This window comes from Pteropus medius, unplaced genomic scaffold (genome assembly GCF_902729225.1).
Source record: "Pteropus medius unplaced genomic scaffold, Ma_sr-lr_union100, whole genome shotgun sequence".
In the NCBI taxonomy this organism is placed as follows: domain Eukaryota; kingdom Metazoa; phylum Chordata; class Mammalia; order Chiroptera; family Pteropodidae; genus Pteropus; species Pteropus medius.
This window is the reverse complement of record NW_024340699.1, coordinates 13,032,864-13,051,891: the sequence shown is the minus strand read 5'-3', so window position 1 is coordinate 13,051,891 and position 19,028 is coordinate 13,032,864. Positions and strand designations below refer to the sequence as shown.

Genomic DNA, 19,028 nt, shown 5'->3' with positions numbered 1-19,028 from the left:
CTCTCGGCTGCCTTCCAGCGTTCTGTTGCGAGGTCTGAGGCCACCTGATGTCCTTTCCCATGTGGCCTCTTTTCCCTTCCTTGGATGGAATATTCTAAGCTTTTAGCTCTAAATTCTGAAAAGTTGCAAAGTTATGTCTGGATGAGGCTCTTTCCGTTCATTCCATCCGTGAAGGTGGATTCTCAGTGGGCCTTTGAATCTGGAAAGTCGTGTCTTTCAGTTCTGGAAAAATGTCACACACACACATAAGTCGTGTGTTTTGTTTTGTTTTGTTTTTGGAGAATTGCCTCTTCCTTTCCTTCTTTCTAGAATGTGTTAGTTGAATTTTGGATTTCTCGGAATGAGCTTCTACTCTCCTTTTCATCTTTTTGTCTCTTCATTCTATTGCGTGGAGCCTTTATTTTTTCTGTTACATTTAATTTCCAGTTTTTCCTTCACCTGGTCCCCCACACACCCACATACTTTTTCAGTAGCACCTTCTCCTAAGTAGATCTCCTCGAGGACGTTAACTATGGTTTTGTTTTCAGTTCCTTTTTACCGCCTGCGTTGTCTGCTCCCTTCAGGTTCCTTTTCATCTCCTTGGGTCGGTCGTTGTCCTTTAACGTTTTTAAGGAGGGTTTTTTCAAACGTCAGGGGATCCTGAAAGTCTGCCCGTGTTTAAGAGTGAGGGACACTGATGGGAGTGTCCTCCTTGACCCTTTCACCTCACATTTCCTTTAGCATCTGCCACCAAGTCCTGGGCACAGCCAGCTCTCCCCCTCTGCTGTCGCGGAGTGCGGGGGCGCACACCCGAGCGTCACGCGCGCTGTGCAACCTGGAAAGTCGCTGCTCCGCTGCTCGGGTTCTCTGCGTTTAAGTGGGGCTCACGGCACCGACCTTGGCCGGCTGTCGTGGGAGCGGGTGAGTGCAGACTAGTGCCTGGCACACCGGAAGCACCAGTCAAGTATCAGCTGTCCCCCGGGCCAACTCACCATGGTTTCTTGCATGAGTGTTTTCTGATCGCTCCTCGTAAAAGAACCTCCCCCATCCCTCGCTTTATTTTCCCACATTGCTTATCACCAACCGAGGTCCTGAGGTACTGTGCATGTATTTACTGTCTTATTGTCTGTATCCCTGCATGACAATGTAAGCTCTCTTTTCATCTTCTAAATCCCCAGAATCTGTGGCAGTGCCTGTTTTGTAGAAGATGCTTGGTAAACATTCATCGAATGAGTTAATGAGTGAATGTTTTGCGTGGGACTTGTTGACTGGTGGGCTTCACAGTAGGGTGATGGAGCGGCCATTTCAGTAAGAGGCACGTCGCCCTCATGAACTACCACTGGGTCTTTTATCTGGGGCTGGACCCCTGTGTGTCTGGAAACACCTCCATCCCCTGTGTAACGTAGAGTCATCAGTGGAGCGCTGTCAGGTCACACTAGCATATCTTCAAGGTCAGTGTTACAAGCAGTTTCTGGGCTTAGTTATGAAGGTAGCACTTAAAAATAAAACTCTGTACAGAGAACTCTAAACACATACAGAAGTAGACAGAAGAGAATAGCAACTTCTCTACACTCATCCTCCGGTCCCTGGGACACTGGCCATGAGTTTCTGCTTCTGGGACCAGATGCTCCTGTTCCTGGGCTGGCTTCCTGGACAGCAGGAACACCTGAGTCAAAGCTGCTGCCAACGTCTGAGCACTGCAGATCACGCTGCAGCTTCACCTGCCGTCACGATTAAGATTCGAGTTTATAAAACATCCCTGCCATCGTTCCCCCAGGACGCAGGGGCACAGTAGCCTGACAGCCATTGAAAGCTCTGGCCAGAGTAGGCCTCCTTCGCCGAGCTCTTCTGTAGTAGTCTCCTTAGTGTTTTAAAAATTGGAGTGAAATAACCTTCGATAACAGATGTTAACAGAATAGGCTGAGAGAAACGGCCTATTCGCAGGTATTCAGTCAGCACTGAAAATGATCTCATTCACAGGTGTTCAGTTAGCAATCAAATTATATAACCTTTCTGCAAGTAAGAGAGAACGGGTGGGTTGGCCGACCTTGAAAATTGTTTTTGAACAGAAAGAACATTTCACTGTGATTAGCACACAGTGTAGTTTGTTTTCCTGGGCTGCCGAAATTCTGGTTTAGGGGTCTTCGTGGGATCTTATTCATCAACTAGGTCGTCGGTGCTGTTGACTGTTCTGTGTGGTCGGGCGTGTTTGGTACTGTGTCGTTTTCCCTTTCTTATATTAGAACACATTAGGGAGATCCTGGATTATTTAGTGTATTGTTGCGTTAGAGGCCAGAAAAACATTTAGTGACTTACGATTCCTTATACAGGAAACCTTTACGACGGGTGGATTTTTAATTTTGAGGTGTTAAATGAAAATGTGTGATTTGCAATATCATCTAATTTCTTTTCCCCAAGTAGTATGATAATGATTCATTTTACTAGGTCTCTGGGATGTAAAGTTACTTGTCAGGATTTTGGGAAGGGAAGATGGAATTATTGGTCCTACCTTAAAAAAAAAAAAAAAAAAAAAAAAACGAAAGAAAAAGCCGAAATGGTGTATTTTAGAGGTGGACTTGGTGTCACAACTGAACCAGTGTGAAAGCTTGCTGCTCTTCAGCTTCCCCGAGTTCTACCAAGTGTCCTTTGTCTAGTCAGCTCAGTGGTCACCAGTTTTCATTGTCAAGTAGACGCAAGAGGATAGAGAAAAGAGAACAGAAGAGTTACCTGTGCATCTGACACTTGCTGTCACAGGCTGGTCCTTTTGCGGTCCCAGACTTCCGCGTCCTGGGAAGACAGGAGGAAGGCATCGCACAGAGCTCAGGCTGAAACCAGTTCAGAGGCACATCTTAGGCTTCTGCTGAGTTTCCTTTTTCTGCCAGCCTCCGAGTGGAGGCGTAAGGGCCTCGGCCAGCCAGCAGTGGCGCCCCGCTCACGGCTGGGCTCTCTCCGCGGTGCGGGCCTCCTGGGGCTCCCGCAGAGGGTGGGGGCGCCTTTGCATTTCTGCTTTGCTGACACAGAGCGAAGCTCCTCTGACAGCTTCCAGTGACGTGAGCTGAATGTGACGTGTGGAGAATGTGGCGTGCGTGAGTAAATACTCATCACAGGAGAACATAAGTTGGGGGAAATCCACTTTTTAAGAAAACTCGTTTTTTAAAGGGAACAACTTGATAGCTATACTGCTAAATATGAATTGCAAAATGGGTAAATTAAGAACGCTTGTGGGAGTCCTTTGAGACCTGGGGAATTCGTGATAAACTGTTGCTAGCGAGAAGGGACTGGACACCCACGACGATGGTGTACATTAGGGCGTGATTAGTAGTGGCAGGGAGATCTTTGCCAAATAAAAAACGATGGAAGGACATAGCGTTATAACATTTTATAAGTGTCATTTGACCCTTAAGAGTTTATTCTGTTAACCAGTAGATTAGTTATGAATTCCCCACGCCCATCCTCACCTCTTGCTTATCTTCCCTCCCTGCTGCAGCTTCTTCGTTGATGTCTTACTTTTTTCTTCCAGTCCCCTCCCCTCACTTCTGACTGAATGCCAGGCTCTGTGCTGGGCCACAGGAGTCACCAGTGGAGCATACAGGCCTGGTCTCTGACTCCATTCAGCTTGCAGTCTAGTGGGGAAGATATATGGGCATTTATAACATGCAGTGTGATCAGCTCTACGATGGGAAATGCAGGGTGCATCGAGGGTCCGAGGGCAGGGACTCTACCTGGTGAGTCCTCAAGGATGGGTTCCAAGCTGAGATCTGGAGGGTGGGGTGACTTAGTGGAGGGGGTGTGGCAGTGGCAGAGTTTCCTGGCAGAGGAGAATGTAAAACCTGTGACATAATAGGAGATAAATGTTTGGTCTTTGTCCCCTTCCCTGGCGCAGAGCTCCTAAAACCCTTGGAATTTCCTGAGTGATGCCCCGGGGCTATAGGAACATCTCTTCTTATTAACAAGCCCCTTTCGGCTATACCTGAATTTATGCTAATGAGGTAGTTCTAGGTGGGCCTCTCATTAGCTTCAGGTTGGGGCTGGAGGCCACAGGAACCAGCCTTGTGATTAGAGGGTCCAGCTTTCAGTCCCACCCCTTATTACTTGAATGGCTGGGTTAGCAAACAGTAACTACCAGAGAATTTCTCTTTATGAAAGTACATCAGCTAGCAACTGAAGAGGGAATGACAAAATTAGAATATCAGCATTTTATAATCGCTAATGGATCTAGCATTAGTCATCATTTCTTTTTATCTGTGGACCTGTAAAATTTTTCGTTTAATCCAAAAATGGATTCACAGGTAACTCTTTAGTTAATTACATATGTTACATAAAGTTCTAATCGAGGTTCTGGGCAGGGATTTATAATGGGTGAATTAATAATCAGGTAGTACTGCTGACTTACTCTGTGTCATTACTGAGAAATTGCTTGCTCCAAATTACCTGTCTATAAAACAGATAATACATACCTACCTTTTAGAGTTTCTCAAGTTTTCTGCTTATTAAATCAAGTGCTAGATATCTATTACAATGGTTTGAATACTGTAAAATGACAACTCACAGAGTGTTTTAGATGTCAAGAATGTTTTCATTGGAGTCTGGGGGAAGCATACGAAGTACCCCAGACCTCTAATTATTACCCTTGTTCTCAGTTTGTAATCGGTAAAGCTGCCTAAATGTGTGGAGGAGACGCTCCTGCCGTTATGGACGGTTTCTTTAGGAGACGATCGGTTCGGTTTACGCCTTTCTGAAAGCCGAGGACTGGGAAGGCGAAGGAAGACCGTCTTCGGGGTTCTGCAGTTGCAGGCAGGGACCTTCTGGGCCTTGGTTTGTAGGTTGACCGCGGGGCACGGGGATTTTAGCTGTAGTTCCTCATCCTTTGTTTGCTTCCTCATGGCTTCTGCAGACCCGGCTCACCTTCCAGCCCACGCTAGGTTGGCTCAGTTTCTTATTTTTGTGGAAGTTTCTCCTTGGTTGGTATGTAGAGTTTTTTAAAGCGCAGTGCTTTAGACTAATCAAGAGAAATATACAGTAAATGATAGTTTTTAAAAGTGGTCAAACTTAAAACTTTCTCTTTGAGGCTGCCTAATAAGTTCCTTTCCAGGCAGCAGTTTGTAGAGTGCTTTCGGTAGGACACTGAGGTTGAGTAGACCTGGTCCCCACTGAGGCAGACTGAGGCAGTCTGAGCCGGGAAAAGCAGCTGTCTCTGAGGGTCTGAACAGTGGTAAGTACTACCTGTCAAGGCCAAGGGCAAGGGCAGCACTCAACTTGACCAGTTATTTTTAACATGGGTGTGACTTTTCATGCCTACCTAATGATTCACAGCAGACAGTTTTATGAATCAGACAATTGAGCTGACCTTCAGGCAGCTCTGATCAGATTTTACAATAGTATCTGATAAAATTATGGATGAAAAGAGAGGGGAGAGTAATTTAATGTCTGCTCTGTGAAGTTTGGAGAGCCCCAAGAGTGTGGACTCTCATAATTGACAGTGACAGACTTGGGTTCAGAGTATTTAGTTTAGACTGTTTTTAAGTGTTAAAGTTGTTCACTTCTCTGAGGCAAAACAGTGTGGTATCTGGGGAAGCTTGGGGGTTTATACTCGGTGCCCCTGAACTTGGAGCCCACCGCTGCCTTTTCCCCGCCTTGAGTCGTCGGGCATTTCAGTGTCCTCAACAGTGACCCGGAGCTGGTCGAATTCTCTCAGAGGCATTGTGATGATCACATGAAAGCTTACTGTATCTTATCAAGTTGCAGATCTAACTGATTGCTTGTGACACACCCTTATTTTTGTGTCACTAAGAAAGAAGAAACTGCCAATGAAAACCAAGTTTTGAGTGTAAGATGCACCTGAAATTAATGGACGTTAAAACGTGGTGGACAAACTGCATCTTAAAAATCAACAAAACACAGTGTGTGTGAAAGTGCTTCACTGTAATAAGCCTCAGAAGTCATATTTAATTTTTATCGTACGGGTCAGGGAAGGGGAGCAAAGTTACGAGGACAGATACCAGTGGGGCTGCACAGACCAAGCTGGCTGGGAGAGAAGGTAGCTGAGGGGGGAAGGAGAAAGGGACCTTTCTAGGTCTTCATTCATAAAAAGTCGCCTCTTGGGCCTCAGTTTAGTTTTCAAAATGTGTACAAGTGTCTGTGGTCAGGGGATTCTTACTCTCGGCGAGAGGTGATCTCCCTCCAGGTTGGCTTTTGAGAGGGATCAGCTCGTGTGTGTTCACTGCATGGATTTTCCCGTTTTAGATTTTGTTGGTTTAGGACTCGCAAGTTCTTAACAGCCCATGGTTAACTAGCATAAGTGCAGACTTAAGGCTTCGGACAGAGTCCGCGCGCCACTCGTGGCCATTTTAGACTTTTCTGCTCTTGACTGAAGTTGTGTTATATTCAAGAACGTTTTTGCTCACGTGAGAGTTTGAGTTTTTCTTCTCTTTAGGTAATGCAGTTTCACTTAAGGAGAAGGTGGCGTCGTTCATTCACTTGTGTCCATGCCTTCCCCTTGGGACTTTTGAACACAGAATTAGCAGCAGATGAGGATTTTAAGGACAAGTTGATTTCTGACTTTAGCGTGGTAGTCATTTCACATTATATAGGTGTATCAAGGCGTCACGGTGTACACCTTAAACTTACACCGTGTTGTCTGTCAGTTACATCTCAGTAAAGCTGGGCAGGTGTTACTTAGTAAAATCCAGGTGAGACCGAACAGTTTGCTCTAACAAAGAAAATGTTCAAAATAGCTCTAGTCGAATAAGATGTTTTCCAGATAGCTAAAGTCTTTGCTGAAAGGATGATGTAAAAATCTTATGCTCTCTATAGGAATAGCACTTTTTCTCTAAAGGGTCAGATAGTAAAATATCGTAGGCTCGCATGCAGTATCTGTTGCCTATTTTGTTTTCAAAACAGCCCTTTAAAGATGTGAAAATCGTTCTTGGCTGCGCCTCACCCCCATCCCCACGCAAAAAGAGGCTGCAGGCAGGGTATGCAGACCCCTGCTCTGGTAGAAAAGCCCCTTATTATGACCGGGGGCCCTGGAGAAGTGGCTGCTTCTAAAGCTGGAGCTTCCTGCCCTGCGGAAGGTGAGGAAGTGTTTGGGGAACAAAAGAAAAGGGCGGGGCATGTCCCAGGGGCCCTACGGCCAAGCGAAGCTGGAACAGTTTGAGTGACAAAATAATGATAATACTGCGTTCTAACCCCAAGATTATAAAATGTGCGTGTTTATAACTATATAAGCGACTAAGTGAGAGAGAAGGGACAAGTCTTCCTTGCAGAAGAACTCCAAATAATAAATGTAGAAGGAATGTGGGAAATAGAAAATTACCGTTAGAAGGATGTGGTTCCTTAGTGTAGCGGTTAGCACGTCTGCTTTATACCCAGAAGGTCCTGGGTTTGAGCCCCAGTGGAGCCACGGCCCCTGGTCCACGGCCATGCTGCCCTGAACAAGCCTGGTGTCTGATCTCGGAAGCTAAGCAGGGTCGGGCCTGGTCAGTACTTGGATGAGAGACCACTTAGGAAGACCAGGTGCTGTAGGCGTAACTGCAACCCAGATTGAGGAACATTCTACAGATAACTGACCAATAATCTCCAAAAATGTCAAAGTTGTGAAACGTAAGGAAAGACAGAAACCTGAGGCTGGAGAAGACCAAGAGGACATGGTGAATAACGCGGTGTCGGTAGCCTGGGTTGCATCCTGGAAAAGAAAAAGGGTATTGATGGGAAAGCTGGTAAACGCCGAATGAAGTCTGAAGCTCAGTTAGTAGCGTTACGCTGGTGTTACTGTCTTAGTTTTGGTAAGCATGCCATGGACCCGTGCAGTGTCGGGGTAGTGGCAGCCCGCCGAAGGCCGAGCGGGCACCCCGTGTAGTCTCTGCAGCTCTTCCGCAAACCTGAGATCGCGTCAAAGTAAAAAGATTTTTACTAACTCTAACTTGTTATCCTGGATGGGTCATCAGTGTTATCTTGAGCGTTTACACATTATTTTATTAACTCTCGGTGCCCTTTACATTTGGTGCAAAATACATTGATTTGCTTATTAAAGTCGATTTTGGCCTGTCCCTGTTGTTAATATTACTTATTTCTCTTTCCAGGAGACTCACCTGCTGCAGAACTGTCCTCATCTTTTGTGATCCTATCTGTGTGCAGTTTAATAATATTAATCGTGTTAATTGCAAACTGTGTATCTTGCTGTAAGGACCCAGAAATAGATTTTAAGGTGAGCGTGGTTGGTAAGAACATTTAAAATCGCCCTCTGATACATTTATCGATTGAATGACTGGCTGTCACAGTCTCTTGGGAGCCAGGCTTGGCAAACAACTTCTGTAAAAGCCAGACAGGAAACATATTCTGCCGCTGGGAATAGTCAGTATGACAGGCCACACAGTCTCTCGTCGTGGCTGCTCAGCTCTCAACTCTGCCACTATAGCACCACCTCAGCCACAGACAGCATGTAAACAGATGGTTGTGGCTGTGTGCCAGTAAAACTTTATTTACAAAAATAGACGCTTCGGATTTGGCCCACCAGCTGTAGTTTGCTCACCCTGCCTTGGAGCATCGTTGACAGTTTTTAAGTTTTGATACGAGAGGAATAAAGTGTGGTGATTGAATTCACTTGCTGTAAGGGCTATAAGAACTATAAGGAAGAGCAGGCTTGGTTTTGATTTTTTCCCAAACTCTTCTATGCTGGCGAATTTGTGGTGGTTAAGATAATCGAGGCCAAGAGGATTCCCCAGTGTGTATTGTATATGAAGAGAGAATTTTTCAGTTTACCCGGGATCCTGGAGATCTCTAAATGGGGGAAAGGTGACTGCTGCCTATCGCAGGTATCGGGGGACGGGGTGGGGTGTGTTTGATCTAGACAGCTGGTGGCCTAGCTGCAGATGGGTGGGATCCGCCGGGAACCAGCTGGAATAGCCTCCTTAGAAGTAGCTCGGTGCCTGCTGGCGTGTCTCAGAGCTCAGTGAATACTTGTGAAAAAGGAACACACACGTGCAGAGAAAACGGTCCTTAATGGAGCGACCTGCCTGCCGTCCTAGGTCTGTCCCAGGGTTCAAACTGGGAAAAAAGAAAGCTGTCTTCTAGCCAAAACCACCTTTTTAGTGAGTTTCTTATTTCTAGAACCTCAACCTGTTTCCATTGTATTCTCTTTATCTCGAATGTGGTGGTGGCGGCTCTGAGCGGTCAGGACGTGTGCTGTCCTTTTGGCTTGTTGCTAGCGTTACACACATGGCAGGTTGAGGACAGAGGAAGGTTGGAGGAAGAGACACACCAGCATGGTCTGTTCCTCAGATTTTACCCAAAACACGGGCTTTGTCCACATCAGCCGAGACCCTAGAGTCACTGCAGATACCGCTTTGGGCACTTAACGACTGTACCATGCAGGGCACAGTGGCAGGCAGAGAATCTGGGTCCCTTGACTGTCTTGTGTCGAAGGACTTTGCAAAGTACCTGGCCTTTTGGAGACAAAGATGAAGTCTGTTCATTGTTGCTGAAATCGAAATCCAGTTTCTCTCTCGTGCGTCATGACACCTCATTCCTGCCTTAGATTGTTCTGACCCACCGGTCTCAGTATTGAGCCAGGGAGTCTATGATGATGCACATTCAGGGGGTCTGTATTTTTATCGTGCTTCCCCAGGTGATTCTGATGCAGGTGGCCCAGGGGCCACACCTATAGAGGATCCTCTCCAGCTCAACAGACTGACAGAAGTATCACCACCTATAATTTGTGCGTTTCCTTTAAGATTTAAAACCGTGCAGTTTTAGAGGTGAATGGGTCCATATAAGTCATCTTAACAGACCAGGAAGCTACAGTCTGGTAAAGTAAGTGACTTGCCCAAGTGCACCCAGGTAGCCATTGGTATAACTTTAAAAGTGATCCTGTCTTCTTGCACAGCCCCATTAAAAAAAAATTACACTATTCCCTCTCAGAACCTTTAGCATCGTCTGCAGCCTAACAGTTACTGTGTTGCTGCCACAGTGTGAGCGGCAGTATGTCTAAGGTGGGAGGACCTTCAGGGATGTCCTGAGGGAAAGTTGAACACTGCTCTTGTTTGTAGAGGGGCCTCCCAGACTGAAGTTGCAGCGCCTCATTGGCCTGGTCCCTCCTCTCTTTACAAATAGCAGTAATGTCCTAATGCGTTTGACAGCGTATATGACATGAGAATAATGCCCCTTCACGTGCGTGTGAGAACATAAATATTATATCAGAGAGATCCACCCTAAAACTTTTAGTGTTTTCCTTGTATGGGGGGCTAAGGGAGGTGATAGAAAAGGAAAATGAAAAGGACATGCTGTGGAGGAATGGAAGACAGTCTGTTTCACTGGTCTGTTCTCAGCTTCTGTTATGGTGCCGGGTGGGGTAGCACTCGTTAATGACCCTCACGAATGGGTGACCTCGATAGTCATCTGTATCTGTGTTAACACGGACACCAGGATAGACCCAGCTCACTGGAGTGACCACAGGAACAGGCAGGATAGCTCTCGCTGAGCAGAGTCACTTAAAAGGTTTCCATAGCTCTGTTGGTGCAGCCTCCATGTTAAAGTCGCCATCTTTAGAGAACCAGTTCTTAGAATGTCAATTGCACTTATGTGCTCCACAGTTTATATGAACCTTGGTGGTTCAGATGTGGATGATTTTTCTACCCAGTTTAGTAATTTTTCCACTCTACTCTTTTCGGACAAGTAAGACTTACTTTAAAATATCTTTTCTGAGTCTTTTTAACTGTCCTTGTTTTGATTGAAATCACGTTGCAACTAGAAATGCATGTACAGTTTTCTAAATAAAATAAATTTGTTTTGATTCAGTATGCAAAGGGATCCATGAAAATGAATAATAATAAGAGAATAACTTAAACTAAACTGTAGTAACTAAGGTAAAGTTTTGAACCTAGAAGAGTATTTCCATTTTAAGTTCCATGGTCATTATAGAAAATTTTACATTTAACTCGAAGCTATCAGTTTAAAAAGTAACATAAGATACATATAATTTATTTTCAAATCTTATTTATTCCGCTATTTGGAGTTGGAGAACACAATTACATATGCTTTTTACTTGAAATAAGTATGAATTGGAAAAAAAATTTATGACCGTGTGTCCCAGATGTGCGAATAAACGTTCATATCTTAACTGTGAGCACGTTTTTTGCTATTTGCTCTCAAACTGATTTATATTAGATATAACATCGCTCTTCTTTTATTTTAGGAATTTGAAGATAATTTTGACGATGAGATCGATTTCACGCCCCCAGCAGAAGATACTCCCTCTGTTCAGTCCCCGGCAGAAGTCTTCACGCTCTCAGTACCAACTATTTCACTGCCGGCTCCGTCACAGTTCCAGCCTTCTGTGGGTAAGGCCCTGTGTCCTCACGTCATGTTTTCATGAGTCATTTCTCAGGAGTGAGAATGGGAACTTTGCCGCTAATTGTAAAATAATTGGGCCGCCTGTCCGCTTTGCTTGCTTGTTTCTCTTCCTTCTGCTCCCTGGTGAAGCTAAATGACAGGCCCATTGCGTTCTGGCCAAAGCCGAGTCCTTTCCTTTTGGACTCTGGGTCTGGTACAAGAATAAACCAGTCTCGGTTTATTAAAATGGAACTCTCGGACAAGCTCCTGCCTCTCCTTCAGTAGACAGGCTTCTCCACTTCTCAGCGCTGCTTGTCTTTTACTGGGATGTCCTGTGTGTGGGAGGGACAGTCCCTGGGGGGTCCCTACTCCACCATGAAACTAAGGACTGAGTAAAGACCACCGGAATGGTGATGAGAGGTCACAGAAAAAACAGTGCCACATATTAAAGAATCAGGGTAGGACACGCATTCAAAAATATCGTCAGTTTTAAAACTTGGAACCTTTTTGGCATTATTAGTTTGAAAGAGATGTTTTATGTATGTATTTCTCCCTTTGTTAGCACAAGCATTAAATTTGTGTGTGTACTTTATAGGTTATATATTTAATATTTATAGGTTATATATTTAATATTTATTTCAGTTAAATATTTATATTTAGTTTTAAATGTTCTTTTTCCTACAGAAGGTTTGAAGTCTCAAGTTGCCCGCCACAGTCTAAACTATATACAGGAGATTGGAAATGGCTGGTTTGGAAAGGTAAATGTTGTTCACTTTCGCTTTTTCCCTCCTTCTTACACTGTTTAGAATTTAAAGCTGACTAAGTATTGTATCACATGATGTCCCACATTCTCTCTAGACACCGTAGTCACAACCAAGATTCCCCGTTGCCCCCGAAACCTCATGGTAACGTGAGCTTCGGCAGTCCTGGGTGGGTCAGTTTTTCCGAGGGGGTCTTGTATTTATATATTAGAGACTTTTCTAATTGTTGGCAAAAGAACAGTAAGAAGGGAGAAGACACCAGCATTTTAGAAACTGTTTATCCTCCCCAAGTTAAATTTTTGGGTTTCCTTCTCCTCCCCATCTCCTTATGACACGTAAACTACTTTATAGGCACAAATAGGTAGCATCATTATCATGGAGACCATCGCCAAGAACTGTTCTGCCCTTATTGCCTGTCCAGTGACCTGTAGGAACAGCTTTGTCGATCTTTTTATGTTTGAACTGAACTTACAGATTACTCTTCCATAATGCCATTGGTCATTTCCATGAAAGTGTGATACATTTTTAAGTAAATAAAAAAATACATACGAATATATGAATGTCGTAAATATCTGATGAACGGTTTAAAACTGAAAGAAATATTTTACTTTTCCAGCTTTTCATAAGTAGTATTTGAAATAATAGAAAGCCATCTGCTTGTTGCTTAATTTATTTTCCTGTATTCTACTTTCTGATAAATGAGAAGTAAGTTCTTTACCATTGTGAGGGAGGTGAAGTGAAGAACTGTCCTTTGGTTGTAGGTCCTCCTTGGAGAGATTTACACAGGCACCAGTGTCGCCAGAGTCATCGTGAAGGAGTTAAAAGCAAGTGCAAGCCCAAAGGAACAAGATACTTTTTTGAAAAATGGAGAACCTTACTAGTAAGCAAACCCTTACTTGTGTTCTGTGCATGTGCCCTTTGGTCTTGAAAATCAGGCATTTAAAAATACTTTGGAATTCCATCGTCATATGTAAATGTCGATATGTAAATGTCGAATCGCTATGTTATACACCTGACCCTAAGATGGTGTGGTATACCAGCTATACCTAAGTAAAAGGGAAAAATCATAAGGGCGCTGTGAAGCGTGAGAGCTCCTGGTCGGGAAAATGTGGCATCGTCATCCCAAAAGTTAAGAAGTGGAACGAGGTTGTCCAGGTTCTTGGCAACCAACTGATTTTGTGACCCTAAGGGAGAATGAAAGATTTGAAATATGTCAGCAAGATACAGGGGGCCTCAAGGGAAAACTGACATGGATGTCTCAGCGGGCATCTGCTGGCCCCGCCCATTTCACCATACATCGTTTTATGCACCTGTCATGGATAAAGATTATGAAAACGAACTCATTTAGGAAATGACCCACTTTATTTCTGCATGGACAGGTTGCAGAACTTCATCCACAGAGCAATATTTTAAATATATTGCTTAAAATTACAACATCGGTAGACTTAGGAAAATCTTATCTATCAGACAAGTTTGCCTTTGAAGAAAACCAAAATATTTTTTAAACAACAACAAAAAACTTTGAAATTTTCACATGTAAAATGCACAATTTAAGTAAGATTCAGAGCCTTATAACCTAAGACTCAAAATGAAAATGTCCCTCAGAAGGTGAATGGTTAAACAAACTGACCCATCCATGCCAGAGGTGCCTCAGCGGTAAAAAGGACGCACCGTTGGTGTGGGCAGCAGCTCGGGGGACCTCGGGGGCGTTATGTCGAGTGAGGAAATCCACCTTAAAAGGCCACATGCGCTATGATTCCAGTTACATAATGTTCTCACAGTGAGCACATTATAGGGATGGCAAATGGATTAGTGAGTGGTTGCCAGGTCTTGGGGGTGGTGGGCGGGGACAAGGAGCTGTCTGTGACTTGAAGGTGTAGCATGGAGGAGGTCTGTGGTGAGGAGCAGTTCCGGATTTCGGTTGAGGTGATGGCTGTGCAAATCTACACGTGTGATAACGAGACACAGAGGTGTACGCACTCTGTCCTAGCGGCAGTTCCCTGTTCTGGTTTGTTCTGTCACTGGTACTGTAAATCGTCAGGTGTAACCGGTGGGAGAACTGGGTGGAGAGAACCCGGGACCTCCTCCTACTGTCTTTGCAACTTACCGTTAACTCATAATTGCTTCAAAATAAAAAGTAAAAAAAAAAAAAAAAACCTTTGTTATTATCTTTTTTTTAAACTTTATTTTGGGTAAAATATTTGCCAAAAAGTTTGCATATACTGTGGAAATTTATGGAAATAGTACAAAAGCTAGATAGCCTGAGTAGTAGTTATTTAATGTATGGATTGAAATTCTTATTGAATATGTGTATATAGTCTGCCTTTTAAAACTGCTACTTCAAAGTGATATTTACAAATTCAATTTGCAAAAATTAAAGATTCTTATATTAGGAATTCTGTTTTAATTTGTAAGAGCGTTTGTGATTGGCTTTGAATCATTTAATCATTAGATAACTTAGAATACATCTGTTAAGTATTTTTTTAATGCGTTCTTTTCAGCTTACGTTTACATCATTATGAATGTTAAAATTTGGATTACTGTTTGAACAGTGTTACTAGCATGCTCCCTGATGAATAATAAGGTGACTTTTATTTTTACCAGTATTCTTCAGCATCCAAATATTCTTCAGTGCGTCGGACAGTGTGTAGAAGCGATTCCCTACCTTCTGGTGTTTGAGTTCTGTGATCTGGTAAGTGTTTAGTAGATGCTCAGGGCAGCAAGCACGCGAAAGGTCACGTCCGAGCATTTCGAGAGATAGAGGTGCTGGTCGAGGGCCTGCTTTCACGTCCGTCCCCCATTTTAAGAACTGTATGGAGTACTAATCCCTCGCCTTTGATAATAGTGTTAGCTGACACTTTCATAAGTGTTGTTTTATACTCCATCCCTACACTAAGCTATTCGCAATCATTCCCACTTTTTAACCATATTTGTCCGCACTTTGCGTGTGATTAAAATAAAGCTCATGGAGATGAAGAAAATGTAAATCAAGTGTATGGCACAGCCGGAGCTTGGCTCTAGGTTGGCTCTTTCTGGGACCTCGAGGTCTTAACTTCAGCCAGGCGTTTAAACAGACCCCTCCCCATGGAGGGAGGTCAGGCGCCTCCCCGCCTCCAGACACTCAGAGCCTGTCAGTTTTTTGAAATAGCGACTGTATGTAACATTCAGCTTTTTACGTAGATCATTATTTCCTTAACCTAAAATTAATAGCTTCATTTCTCAGCATGATAGTATTATTTATTGAAATTTATAGTTGGAAAGGTTGTTCTTTGTGCTGTTTCTATGATAATTTTTATGCGAAAATTTCCCATAAACATCGTTTTTTTAAATGTAGGATTTGATTGATTTCTTTGTATTGTCTCAGTTTTCAGAACATTAAACTTTCTTGATCATGCACAGGAAAGTAGGAGTACACCAAAATAAATCCCAATTCAGAGAATATTTTCAGCTGTTAAAATTGAAAGAGAGCAGTAAACATTGTGAATTTTTGTTTTAATTCCTAAATGTGTTTGCATATCACATTTAGGTAGTTAATTCCAAAGCGAAGTATTCATAAACTGTCCCTATTGGCTCCCACTGGATTACGTGCAGTAACCCCCAGACCTCCATGGCTGAGCGAGCACAGGGGGCCTCACTCACCTTAGTGTTCACACAGCCCCGTGGCCGCGGCAGCTCCGATCCAGCCCTCCGTGGTCTTCGCTCTAGGGTCAGTGGTGCTTTGTATCCGTAGGTGATGAGGGGAAAATGTGTATTCAAGTGACAGTGTATCTGTATGAGTCAAGTTTATATGGTTTATAGCCTTGTGTCCTTCTGATTTGGATGGGGAGCTAGAAGGGGCCTGAGTCAATTTTCTTTCCGTTATTGAGAAGCATATTAAAATCTCCTGACCGATTATAGATTATCAGTCAAATTTTTGATTCTAGTTGGTTTCGCTCTGAACTTTTCGATGCCCCGTTGTCAGGGATGCAAATTTAGAGGTGATTTAACTTCCTGTAACTTGACCCTCATCATCATGAAGGGTTTGCTTTAAGAGTAAAAGCATTGCTAAGGATAAAGTCTGTTTTTATCGGTATGAGCATAGTTACACCAGCTTTCGGTTAGAATTTGCCTGGTTCATTTCCACCAGTCCTTTCCCTGGTCTGCATCTCTTGTAAACAGCTCATCGTTGATTTTATTAATCCGTAGTCCATTTACATTTATTTTAGCTGCGACAGATTTTGCATTATTTTCCCTACCTGTTTCAAATTTTCTTTTTTGCTTTTTTTCTAGCCTTCTTTTGAATGCTTTTTTTCTAGCCTTCTTTTGAATTCTTTTTTTCCCTCTTGTTTCATTTTTTTCTATTGACTAGTTTGTATTTTAGATACTGTTTCTTAATTTCTTATATGGTTACACGAGAAGTTATCACACATATATTTAATTTAACAAAGTCTAAAGTTAATATTTTAACCTTCCTCTGAAGAAACTGGGACCTCACAGGGCTCTCTCTCTGTAAGGAAAACTGGAAGAGTTAAACCTATTTTCCTGTGACATCCCCACATTTTCCATCATGGCAGGTGCACTCATGGGGTACAGAGAGGAAACGTGGTCGTTGTCCTGTAGGTCTCCTGCTCAGGAGCAGACGTGATAATTACCATGTCGCCTGATAAGTTATTTAATAGAGGCATAAGAACTTAGAGGAAAGAGTTCTCACTGGTGTTTCTGATAGTTTTATTGTATATCGCATTTTTTTTTCTTTTGCCTACAGCACCTGGTCTTCCTAGGTGGTCTTCCATCCAAGTACTAACAAGGCCCAACCCTGCTTAGCTTCCGAGATCAGATGAGATCGGGCTTGTTCAGGGTGGCATGGCCATAAACATTTTGTTGTGATTATCTCAGTATTATCAGAGGTATAATATTTATGATCCTCAGTTATTATAATATGAAAATAGCTCCTTTTTGTTCAGTTCTATGTGACCCAGTGACACAGCATTTGAGAAAAAAAAAAAAGACCAGAAAGGTGCATTTTTATGTGTTGAGACACGTCTGCTTGTCAGAATTCTACGTTTCTGAGATGTTTAATGGTACCTTTACTTTAGGTCCCTGAGCTCCTGATATTGATTACAAATAACAATTAAGAGACTTTTCATGAATGAATGTAACAGAAGTTAGCAGGAATCCTCATCTACTTGAAACACCACGTTTCCAGGCTCATCGAGGTGGTTTTAAAAACTATTTCATAGATTTTGGCATTTTCCTGTCCTTCACCCCTGTGTCCATTCCTGAAAGTTGCTGTTTTCTTCTGGAGTTAGGTAAGAGCCTGGGTGCTCAGCTTAATGTTTTCTTCTGCGGGTTCAGGTGGCGGGTCTAGTTTGTTCTTTAATGAAGCTGCCTCTTCTTTTGGGGAGTAGTAGTTTAAACTGCTTTATAAAGAAACACCTAAAATGTCGGGAAATACACAGTAAGCTCCTTTAACAATTATCATAAGCAACCCAGTATTGATAAGATTCTAGAGTGTTTTTTATACCTTTGTCATTTACATTGTTTTTTATATAAATATAATAAACATTTTTTGTTAAATCACCATTCTTTTTATAAAAATTTCCCCTGGTACTTTTAGATCTTAGATTTAAATGCATATTCTCCAAGAACTTAGACTGTGTATTCAAAGCATATTAACTTACCTCAATTTGTACTAACTTTTATATTTTGGGGTGAAGATGATACACACAACCCTCCAGAATTAACAGAGGTGTCTTCTTGAAACATTCTGTGTGACTCTCCTCAGTCGTGTTGGGGGAATGTTTGCTCCTGAAAGCTCAACATCTGGAAAGAGCCTGCGTCCCCACCAAAAGCTTTCATTGGCAGCGCAGAGCTAATAGCCATTTACAGTTTAAGTGTATTACCCAGTGGTACGTAGATCAACAATAAAATTTTAAAAGTAGTAATTGCTCTTCAAAAAGTTAAAATCGAATCACTATATGATCCAGTTATTTCACTTTTAAGTACATATATCCAAAATAATTGAAAGCAGGATCTTAAATATTTGCATGCCCATGTTCATAGCAGCACGATTCACAGTATCCAAGAGGTAGAAGCGACCCAAGTGTCCATCAATGAATAAATTGGGTATATCCATACGATGGGATATTCTGTTATGCCAAATGAAATAAGACAGAAGATGGATACTGTACGGTTCCACCGGCACGAGGTCTCTAAAGTAGTCAAACCCATAGAGACAGAAAGTGGTTGCCATGGGCACCCTATGGGGGGCATGTTTAATGGGGACAGAGTCTCAGTTTGGGGAGGTGAAGAGTTCTGTTGCGTGGATGGTGGTGACAGTGGCTGCACAGCAGTGTGACTGTGCCCGATGCCCCTGAGCTGCGCACTTAGAAGTGGTCGAGGTGATAATTTTGTGTTATGCGTGCACTTTTACCACAATTTTAAAAACATCGATGTTGATTACCTGTTGTTATTTAAGGTGCTGTTGTAGGTGTTACCTACATCAGGAGGAGGCTAGAAATTCCCCAGTTCCCTGGGAGATCTGTAGGTCAGTGCTTGGGATGACCAATCTCGTGTCAAAGTGAAGGCCATTAATCCGGGGATCCCACCCCCATGCCCAGTAGCGAGAGGTCACATTTGTCCCCTTGGGCAGTTTCGTACTCCTCACCTTCGGGCCCTAGTGAACTTCAGAGGGAACAGGCTCACCAGCACCGAGGACTAGGGCCTGGACAGGGTCACTGGCGCCGAAGGACGGGTCTCTGGGTGCCAGAGACCATGTGTCGGGAATGGTCGGCCGGGGTTGGCCCATGGAGCCCGAGAGGGGAGCTGCCTGAGCTGAGGGGCGTCATCTGAGGCAGAGCCGCCTGCTGGCGAGACTCCAGAGGACGGGGGGCAATAGCCCCGGCTTGGGAAGAAGCAGCTGCGGCCACAGTGAAAGGAGCCACTGTCTTCACACGTCCTTAGTAGGTCAGGAGCTACTGC

The 19,028-nt window shown here is 43.4% G+C and overlaps 1 protein-coding gene and 1 pseudogene across 5 annotated transcripts in view; one reads left to right on the top strand and one right to left on the bottom strand.

Moving 5' to 3' along the window:
- The window catches only part of LMTK2 (lemur tyrosine kinase 2), a 63,614-nt gene that overhangs the window by 11,485 nt on the left and 33,101 nt on the right, over nucleotides 1-19,028 (top strand). For all 5 annotated transcript variants that reach the window (XM_039878419.1, XM_039878450.1, XM_039878428.1 and 2 more), the window contains exons 2-6: nucleotides 8,061-8,185; nucleotides 11,171-11,315; nucleotides 11,992-12,065; nucleotides 12,830-12,948; nucleotides 14,673-14,760. In XM_039878419.1, coding sequence (XP_039734353.1) covers nucleotides 8,061-8,185; nucleotides 11,171-11,315; nucleotides 11,992-12,065; nucleotides 12,830-12,948; nucleotides 14,673-14,760 — 551 coding nt within the window. The remainder of the gene's footprint in view (nucleotides 1-8,060; nucleotides 8,186-11,170; nucleotides 11,316-11,991; nucleotides 12,066-12,829; nucleotides 12,949-14,672; nucleotides 14,761-19,028) is intronic.
- LOC120617072 (uncharacterized) lies at nucleotides 16,804-16,922 on the bottom strand (annotated as a pseudogene).